Genomic DNA, 10,629 nt, shown 5'->3' with positions numbered 1-10,629 from the left:
TGATGACGCCATTCCACCCTAGCCAGGGCGACGGAACAAGACCTTGTCTCTAAGAACAAAAAAAGACAGAGATCCCTGCCGAGAAAAGAGCAGTTTTCGTTCAGACGACAGGTGGCGCTGTCGATGGAGGCTTAGACACATTCCCCGCCCTCGGCCCGCTCCCGCTCGCTTCTGTGCGCACGCGCGGCTTCGTGGATTGGCCGCGCGCGGGAGCCGTCATTCGGTGGCGGGTCCCGGCCGTGGGGCTGGCGGGCTGAGGGGAGAAAAGATGGCGGCAGCGGCGGCGGCTGGTGCGGCCTCTGGGCTGCCGGGTCCAGTGGCACAAGGATTGAAAGAAGCATTAGTGGATACGCTCACCGGGATCCTGTCCCCGGTGCAGGAGGTGCGGGCGGCTGCCGAAGAACAGATTAAGGTGCTGGAGGTGACAGAGGGTGAGTGAGGCGGGACCGTCACGAGGATGGCTCAGCGGCACAATCCGCTGACCACAGCTCCGGACCGCCAGGGTACAAGGGGAGCCTGAGCCAGTTGGAGATGTGGGCGCGGAAGAGTGGAGTAGGAAGCGAGAGGTTGATGTCGCTGCGCAAGTCCCGAGGGGAGGTGCGCCTGAAGGAGAGGGTCGGGGGAGGTGGAGCCTCAGGGGCGAAGGGGAGGGTGGAGACTTGAAAAGATAGATGGAGCCTGGGATCTGCAGCGGACAGCGATGGAGCTAGACTTGGTGCTTTCGGAGGAAGTCGCGCGGTCTGGGAAATATTTTTTGACTTTAGGACCAGGGTCTTTTGATGTTCTCTTCAGCAGCTTACTTATACTAGCATAAGGGTAGGAGAAGCTGTTAGTAGAAGTGGGGAGAGGGTAGAGTCTTGGGAAAGCAGCTATCAGAGCTTAGTAGCTGTCATCACACAAGTTTCTACCTCTTAGTTATAAACCTAGCCAGTTGTTTGTACTCTTAATGGTTTCCCAGAATTAAGTTAAATACTTATGCAGCTCCTTCACCTTTCTGACCAAACTCAACATTTATTTTCAAAATAAATTGTACTTATTAAATGCCTTTGTGCGTTTCTATGTAGAGGAACTGATCATCCTTTGCTTTTGATTCTTTGTCCACATCCTCTTTACTGTGTGCTTTAAAGTGGTGGTGAGGAAAGTAAACTATTGATCTGAGATTTTCTGTCCTTTTCCATCTGAGTGAGCCTTTCCCCGTAACCAGTATAGTCACAACTTAATTCTGAGGCAATAGAAGGGAACATCTTCTTGGTCTTTTTGTAAGAAGTATATCTGGTAGGAGCTTCACTGACTTCAAATCCTTAGGATCCCCCAACTCAGCAGAATATTTCCACACTACTGAAAGATTTCTTCAGAGTTATGGGAAATTGTCCGTAATCTGAGCACTCACACCCAAAACCTTGAGTTAACTCTCCTATTAAACTTACTTTTTTTTTTTTTTTTTTTTGAGACAGAGCCTCAAGCTGTCCCCCTGGGTAGAGTGGCATGGCATCACAGCTCACAGCAACCTCCAACTGCTGGGCTCAAGCGAGTCTCCTGCCTCAGCCTTCCAAGTAGCTAGGACCACAGGTGCCAGCCACAACACCCAGCTATTTTTTGGTTGCAGCGGTCGTTGTTTGGCGGGCCCAGGCTGGATTTGAACCCGCCACCTTAGGTTTATGTGGCTGGCGCCTTAGCCACTTGAGCCATAGGCGCTGAGCCTTAAACTTACTTTTATTGAAAAACAAATGTTTAAACTCCCCCTTAAATTTAGTTTTATTTTCTCTCATAATATAAAAGAACTGTTGAAAACAAATTTCCTTCTCTTGGAAATATGTTGCAGTTTGGAATCTTACAGGTTAAGGACCATTGTGTTTTGGTCTTTTGGGGGTTTTTTGTTTGTTTGTTTGTTTGTTTTAGAGTCTTACTCTGTTGCTCCAGGGTAGGGTTCCAGGGCCTCGGTGTCCTAGCTCACAGCAGCCTCAAACTCCTGGGTTCAAGTGATCCTCCTGCCTTAGCTTCCTGAGTAATGGGACTACAGGTACCTGCCACAATGCTCAGCTAATTTCTCTATTTTTAGTAGAAAAAAGGTCTCCCTCTTGCTCAGGCTGGTCTCCAACCCAGAGTGCTAGAATTACAGAGGTGAAACACCATGCCTGGCTTTAAGGACGAGTTGTAATTGTCATTGTTTTATAAAATATCAGATCCTACAAGAGGTGCAACCACTAGATAAGAGAAAGTTGTTTGAAAACCATGCATAACTAGTTTTTATAGGCCCTAGGTAAAATGCCTTTATTCACATTAATGTGTCTGTTCTTGGGTATGAGGAAGAGTGACAAAGCAAGGACTCTCATCACATTTAAGTTGCTACTGATGCATATTGATCCTAATTAAACCTTTCCTGAATGATTCCTAGTGTCCCTGGTGCCTCAAATACATGTATGGCACCTTTCTATGAAAGGTGAACCCACAATATGCTTTACTAGAGAAAAATAAAAAAGAAAGGGGAACCTTTGGCCATGTATAAACTGTCATAACAGCTCCACTTACAGCTCTGATCTCTTCAACTTAGCCAAATGCTATAGTCTCATCTAGGCAAAGTCAGTTATAAACTTCTATGGTCTTTCTGAAGCTCTGGTCTTTTACTTTCTTCATTTTGGGGGGTCTTGAAGTGAAAATTTAAATTTCAGAAGTACAGAATTTTGATCTTGGCACTGGTGAGAAGTAGATCAACTCTCCTTTATTCCCTCTGTCCCCAGAACTTACTGGTATTGTGCTATCAGGTGTGCTGTGAGAATAATGGAAAGGCATTGATGCAATGACCTGATATTGGTGGTCTAGTTGTAAGGCTTATGACTCGGGTTTAGAATGTGGCTGCAGGACTGGATCAAGTCCCTGGAGTTGAGTGCAGTGCTTTGGACCCTTTCGAGTTTGTTCGTGTCTTTAAAATAGTCTGGCTCTGTATGCTTATCAAAAAAACTATAGTGATTTAGTCCCTTCTGTACCTATTTTTAGGTGGAGGATGGTGGTCCATTCCTCAGATACAGTATCCTTCTCTCTTTTTCTCCTTTTGTGACCTTTAACAAGTTGTTTTTGCCATTGGGTCCAGAATGCTTCCCATTTAATAGTCTGTCTGAATCTCTCAGATGTTTTCTGACGTAGTCTAATTGTTTCTCTCTACCAGCCATAGCCCTTCTTTACGTGGAAATATGCACCTGGCTTCCCAGCTAGGGTTTAGCTAACTATCTGACCTGATGAAACTGGCAGGGTATTACTTCTGCTATTAGAAAGCTATGAATATAGGGCGGTGCCTGTGGCTCAGTGAGTAGGGTGCCGGCTCTGTATACCGAGGTTGGTGGGTTCAAACCAGGCCCCAGCCAAACTGCAACAAAAAATAGCTGGTTGTTGTGGCAGGTGCCTGTAGGGAGGCTACTCAGGAGGCTAAGGCAAGAGACTCACCTAAGCCCAAGAGCTGGAGGTTGCTATGAGCTGTGATGCTAAGGCACTCTATCGGGGTGACAAAGTGAGACTCTGTCTCTTAAAAAAAAAAAAAATAAAGAGGAGAAAGAAAAAAATTCAAAAGAAAGCTCTGCAGACCAAGGTAAGGGGTGATTCCTGCTAATGAATGAACAAATTACTTTCCACTTCTTTGGAGTTACTTCACATTTTAGTTTTATCCTAGCAGAATAAACCTTGCTTTCTGGTTCTAGGAAACAGTATTCCTTAAAATTTGAAGTTAATGAGAGGACTTGTGTCTATTATTTGTTTCTAGTAATCTTTTGATCTTTTTTTGGACACGTAAGATCAGATGACAACCAGCTCTAGTTCCTTTGTCCTTTGAAATAACCACACTGTCTTTGTGAGCCATTTATTGCCTCACATAGGTGACTGGTCCTGCCTGATCCTTAAGATTAACTGGTCTGTTCCTGTTACCAGAATGATATGTCATCTTCCTTGGGTGCTAAGTAATGACCACTAGTCTTGAATATTAAGTGCAAGAACCTCTAATTGGTGGGGAAAAGACATAGGTCAGTAGTAGTCAACTCCCTGATTAAAAAAAGGACAAACAAGAGTGGTTGATATCTGATGAAATTGTACCATAGATGAGATTTTTCTTTTTTTTGGAGAGAGTCTCACTGTGTCACCCTTGGTAGAGTGCTGTGGCATCACAATTCACAGCAACCTCCAACTCTTGGGCTTAAGTGATTCTCTTGTCTTAGCCTCCCAAGTAGCTGGGACTACAGGCACCTGCTACAATGCCCAGATATTTTCTTATTACAGTTGTCATTGTTGTTTAGCTGGCCTGGGTGAGCTCGAACCCACCAGCCTCGGTGCATTTGGCTGGTGCCGTAACCACTGTGCTACGGGCGCCGAGTCATAGATGAGATTTTAAGAAGCAATTATCTTAGAAAACAGAAGTTACTGGAGCTTAAAGTACATCCTGATCATTTAGTAAGCCAACTAATATTTTCTGAGACATAACTTGCCTGTAATTAATTATCTTATTGTCTAAAGAATGTGCACCCCTTCTCTTAAACCAAGCAAGTGTGTGAAGCTGAGAGATCCACCAGACTTACATAGTGTGTCAAAATGAAAAGGATCCAGATAGGTTGCTTCATCAGCTTGGTTATCCTGGAATGATTTCCTTGAGCCTCTGTGTTTGCCATTTCTTATAGACAATTGGAATCAGGGAAAGCCCATGAAACTTCAGAATATTTAAAGTCTATTTAATTAGAAAAAATGGTTCTGGTAACCACCTTCTTCAGATAGCACTCATTCCCATCCTGAATTGAATAGAACATTGCTTGAAAGTTTGGACATTCCTATGCCATACAGTACTTAGCAGGTAATTTTTAAGCCCTTCATTTTTCTTTGGAGAATTGAGATTTTGAGGTTGATCAACAGTTAGCAGGAAGTTAGTTGTACCAAAGAAGGGTAAAAATAAAGCTTTTTGATTTGTTAGAGCATTTGTCTGAATCCATTTAATTTAATAGACAGGGTTGTATCAAGCATTTTATAAACATAGTAATTAAAAAGACTAAAAAGGTTGTGAACTGCCAAATATCTTTTTTGTCAAAATCTGATATTCTCTATTCAGCCTTGTCAACTCTTTTTGTCTGACTTCTAGTAAAATCATGAGAATGATCATCTTTTGAAATATCAGCTCTTTATTTTTGGTGTATTTATGCTTTACTTTTTCATATCTTACGAATGAAATTCTTTCCTTCCTTTTCTTCATTTTTCTTACGTTCCTCTAAGAATAGCATCACCCAAATGGTGGAATGAGTTGCTTTCATTCAAAAGCTTTAATTCTCCAGCATAGCACAGACTTTCTTATATAACTAGATATAGACACTAGGTCATATTCTTCTTTTAGTTTTTTCTTTTTAACTTGTTAGAAATGAAGATATTTTCCCCATCATTTGGTCTTGCCTTGTTCCCAGCTGATATGTCAAAGAGAATACATTTTTCTTTCCCTCTATCACTATTATGTTGAACTGGGGAGGGGGGGAATATATTATCCCTCACCTTTCCTAGCATTCAGATGCTGCCCAGATATCTGTGTTGATTTCCCCATCTTAGATGCCTAGAGAAATGATCCTGCTGGCTAGAAGTTTGCTTTCTGGTTCTCATGGGCACTTTTCTGGCTCTTTTGCAGTATAGCGTAAACACTGTCCACCTGCGAAGGGCGCCCCTCAAGGATCCAGACGCACTCCTGGGCATGTGGCGGGCACTGAGCCGAGCAGAAGGCGGCCACGCTCGGAAAAAGGCCAGTGGTGGAGTTTCTTTTTCCTCTCAGCTGTGGTTTTGTGGTGTTTACCCACTCCCATAAGAAATAGGGGCTACTCCAGAGCTCTACTTGAAATTCTGCCCTCCAAATAATCATTGTTCACAGTTCTTCCTGCTTATTAGTTGTCTGTCAAAGCACTGCCAAGTCTTATGTCTCTAGTAGACCCTTCAGACCAGTAGCATGTATTTCTTTTCTTTTCTTCTTCTTCTTCTTTTTTTTTTTTTGGTATGGGGTAGAGAGAGAAAGGGCAGAAACTCTGTTGCCCCAGCTAGAGTGCAATTGTGTTGTCATAGCTCACTGCAACCCCTCAACTCCTAGGCTTAAAGGATCTTTCTGCCTCAGCCTCTCAAGTAGCTTTGGACTACAGGTGTGTGCCACCATGCCTGGCTAATCTTTTTTTATTGTTTGTAGAGATAGGATCTCCCTATTGCCCAGGCTGGTCTTGTACTCCTGGCCTCAAGTAAGCCAAAGTGCTAGGATTATGGATATGAGCTACCATACTCAGCCCTGTATTTCTTAATGGATTCTTTATCCTCTATGCTTTCCTCTGGATTTTCCCTTTTAAGCTGAGTTTTAGATAGATAATGTTTTTGCCAGATGGGGAGAAAGGAAAGAAAGAGGAACAAAGATAATAAGGGAGGGGAGCAATAGATTAAACAAGTCTAGAGAATAAAAGAGGGCAAAGGATTTCTTAGAAAGGAAGTCAGGTTACCATTGTATATTGGAGTAAAGGTATAATTAAGAACCTAGAGTCAAGGTGAAAACCAGATTCACAAAATGAATCTATCTCACCTTGAGAAAAGGAACTAGAGAAATTAAATTTTCTAACAAAATAACTTTAGAAAGCTAAGTTCATATAGCCCTCTTGGCAATGTTCCCCTTTAGCTTAACTTTATAGATTGAATTTTAGTTTAATCTTAAGTCCTTTCTAAGCAAAACAAAATAAACGAATTATATATGTCTGTGTCACTTGTATTTTTCCTGCTTTAATCGACCCAAAGTAAATTATTCAGCTATTATGTCTAATATTTTCTATCGAAATTATGTTAAAGACACCAATTAATAAAACTAGAAATTCTTCAACACAACACATATAGAGTTAACCATCAATACCATAGCACTATCACTCCTTGGAAAGAGTTCTTCATATAACTTTTAAGTAAACTAAAGTTTTGTGGGTATGGCTCTGTTTTATAGTGACTTATGTCCTTGTATTTCCAATGGGTAAGTGGTCCAGACAGAATAAATTGGGTTAAATAAAATAGTAAGTTTTGTTTTCCCTCTTATATATCCCTATAACCTAAGGCAGATGAGTTCTTTGAATTTTTGAGGTTTCTGAACTAGAGTTGATTATGTGGTCATCATCTTTGAAACTCTGGGAGGCTGTAGAGAAGAAAATCTTTTCTTTTCATTCTATTTTAAAATTTGTCTTTAGTTAACAGTGAGGGTATTCTTTGAAAATGTCCTTTCTCATTAAAGATTTTGAGCCTTACATGTTACTCATACTTTCAAGCTGCTCTTCATATATGAAGGAAATAAACTTTTAGAGGAAATCATTCTTAAAATACTTGTAGTTATACATCCCTGGTTGACTTAGGTTCTGGCCCCCACATGGGTCTTAATCTTCTCATGATCTCTTATTCTTGTCATCCTTTATAATCTCAGGGATGTGTGAAACAAGGTAGTTAGTGGAATTTGGGGTGTGATATTTTATTGGTTACCAGACACAATTAATTTATGATTATGTTAAAGCGAAGACCTCCTAGATATTGTGGCCATCACCAGAGTGCTACCTTATCCTGGCACAGATATGGAAAAAATATATTCATGCTAAGTTTTTCTCTGAAGAGCATTTACTGGTTGATAAGAAATGCTGCCCCCCCCAACTGTGACAATATGTAAAGGTTGCCTGGTCTTTATACTCTAATGACTCTTTTGATTGGTACCAGTGTGTACTAATGGAAAATGTGTGGTTCCTTCTCCCTTCTGTGTGCTGTGAACCTCAGTATTACTCTACATCTGTCAGAGTTTTTGTGTTTTCATTGGAAGAATAGTTGTTGAGATTTAAGTTTTATAGTCACAACTCAAGTTTCAACCCCTTCTCAGAAAGTCTTATTTTATTCTTCAGTATCTTTTTCACACTGTATGATTGAAGATTTTGTTCATTTTGATTTTGTTTTAGATGGTTCCTATGGTGATAATCTAAAAATTGTGCTCTTGCCAGGAACATTAAAAACCCACATCATAGTGGCCCATGCAAAAATTATTTCAGTAGTGCCTTAAAGGAAAATCCTGTATGTCCCAGATAATTTATGAAAATGCCTGTCGGTCATTCTGAAGGAAGTCATATAAGGCACACCAGAATTGGTTCACTGTGTCCAGGGAGGCCAAACCTGGGTGAACAGAGACGTTCTAAGCAGACTTGAGGTATGAAGTTAGTTTCTATTATCACACTAAGTATCTGAAGTAGAAGTGTGGATGCCCTTACTAGTGCTTTTTCTTCTTTATCTTTCTTTAAATGGATTTCACATATACATTTTAGAGTGTTTTTTAAAATTTTCATTAAACTTGTCATTGGTATCCAAGAGGTCTTTCTAAATTACATATGACTACTTGTGTTTTAGAGTCAGTTTTGAAAATTGGCTCCTACATCTTTGGGTTGTAGACATTTATTCACTATAAATAGGTTTTATAGACTTAATCAGAGTCTGAACTAGCCAAGCTAATCCTAGGAATTAGAATGGATTGCAATATCTGTAAGGGTAATTCTGCAGGTTTTTGAGTGTTTACTTGTGATTTAATCATTTAATAAATGTTTTAAAGAGAATGTGGCTGCTTTTGCAGTAGTCATACCAGGAAATCTCCCTTTCCTTAAGTGAAGTGATGGACACCACAGAAATATGTCAGAAACCACAACATTAAATAAAGGCATAGAAAGCATGAGTTAAGAATCTAAGAATTCAGGGCTGGATGGGGTGGCTCACACCTATAAACCTAGCACTCTAGGAGGCAGATAAGAGAGGATCGCTTGAGGTCAGGAATTTGAGACTGACCTGAGCAAGAGTGAGAGACTCTACTAAAAATAGAAAAATCACCCAGGCATTATGGCAGGTGCCTATACTCCCAGCTACTCGGGAGGGAGACTGAGGCAGGAGGATCACTTGAATCTAAGAGTTTGAAGTTGCTGTGAGGTAGACTGATGGCACTGCAGTCTACCCTGGGGCAATAGATTGATATTCCTGTCTTAAGGGAAAAAAACAAAAAACTAAGAATTCAATAAAATAGCAGGATGTAAAATACAAAAAATAACTTTCATATACACAAATAATAAAGGGTTAAAAGATGTAATAATTAAAAAAAATACTGCTGGGCTTGGTACCTCACATCTGTAATCCTAGTACTTTAGGAGGCTGAGGAGAGAGCATTGCTTGAGTTTAGGAGTTCAAGACCAGCCTGAACAAGAGGAAGACCTCATCTTTACTAAAACTAGGAAAACTAGTTGGGCATTGTGGCAGGCACTTATAGTCCCAGATGCTTGGGAGACTGAGGCAAGAGGATCACTTGAGCCCAAGAGTTTGAGGTTGCTGTGAGCTGTTATGTCACTCTACCAAGGGTGACAGAGTGAGACTCTATCTCAAAAAAACAAACAAACAAAAAATTTACAGTAGAAATAAAAAAGATTAATTACTTAGGAATAAAGTTAACAGGAAATATATAAACGCCTATTAGAGAAACTTTAACTTCCTGAAAGACTTAAAATTATATGTGAACAAATGGCAGAAAACTTAACATTCTAGATGAGCTAGACAAGTTGAATCAAAAGTTCATATAGAAAAACAGGCTTGGAAGAATAGCTTCAAAAATACTGCACCTGTAATCCTAGCACTCTGGGAGGCTGAGGGAGGTGGATTACTTGAGTTCAGAAGTTTGAGACCAGCCTGAGCAAGAGCCAGACCTATATCTAAAAAAAAAAAAAAATAGCCAGGCTTTGTGTCAGGTGCCTATAGTCCTAGCTGCTTGGGAGGCTGAGGTAAGAGAATCACTTGAGCCCAAAACTTTGAGGTTGCTGTGAGCTATGATGCTATAGCACCTACCAATGGTGATAAAGTAAGACTCTGTCTCCAAAAAAAATAAAAACACTGATAAAGGAAAACCATGAGAGGGTGTCTTTCATATGAAAGTGTGGGTGATTATAAATTGGTTTTGTAATAGTACTGAGGATACTTTTTCCTCCATTCTTGAGATACTTTACTAAGAAGAATATTTTCCAGCTCCATCCATGCAAACATAAAAGAGATAAAGTCTCCATCATTTTTGAGGCTGCCTAATATTCCATGATATACATATACTACAATTTACTAATCCATTCAAGGGCACTTGGGCTTCTTCCATGATTTGCAATTATGAATTGAGCTGCAACAAACAATCTGATGAAAAAAAAAAAAAGAAGAAAGAAAACTATGAGAGGGCCTAGTTCTGCCAGACATTTAAATATTTTATAAATGTATCTTATGTGTATTAAAACAAGCAGTGTGGCACTGCTCATAAATAGAAAACTAGAACTGTGGAATAGAATAGAAAGTCTAGAAATAAACACATGTTTATGGAAATTTAGTATAGATAGAGGTAGTATCTCAAATCACTAGGGTTGCCAGGTATGGTGGCTCACACCTATAATCCTAGCATTCTGGGAGGTCCAAGAGGATCAATTTAAGTCAGGAGCAACACCAAGACCCAGTCTCTACTAAAAATAAAAAAAAAAAATAGGCTCAGCGCCTGTGGCTCAAGTGGCTAAGGTGCCAGCCACATACACCTAAGGTGGCGGGTTCGAATCCAGCCCAGGCCCACCAAACAACAAT

The 10,629-nt window shown here is 40.4% G+C and overlaps 1 protein-coding gene across 1 annotated transcript in view; it reads left to right on the top strand.

The window, feature by feature from the left end:
- The first annotated feature begins 234 nt into the window (after nt 1-234).
- The window catches only part of IPO9 (importin 9), a 51,480-nt gene continuing 41,085 nt past the window's right edge, over nt 235-10,629 (top strand). Inside the window, exon 1 of the mRNA XM_003792277.3 lies at nt 235-431. Within this exon, the coding sequence (XP_003792325.1) occupies nt 269-431 (163 nt within the window). The 5' untranslated portion in view covers nt 235-268. The remainder of the gene's footprint in view (nt 432-10,629) is intronic.

The sequence above is a fragment of the Otolemur garnettii genome, unplaced genomic scaffold (genome assembly GCF_000181295.1).
Source record: "Otolemur garnettii isolate 467f Iridium unplaced genomic scaffold, OtoGar3 scaffold00055, whole genome shotgun sequence".
NCBI lineage: Eukaryota > Metazoa > Chordata > Mammalia > Primates > Galagidae > Otolemur > Otolemur garnettii.
The sequence above is the reverse complement of the archived record's forward strand: the minus strand, read 5'-3'. Positions and strand labels throughout refer to the sequence as shown.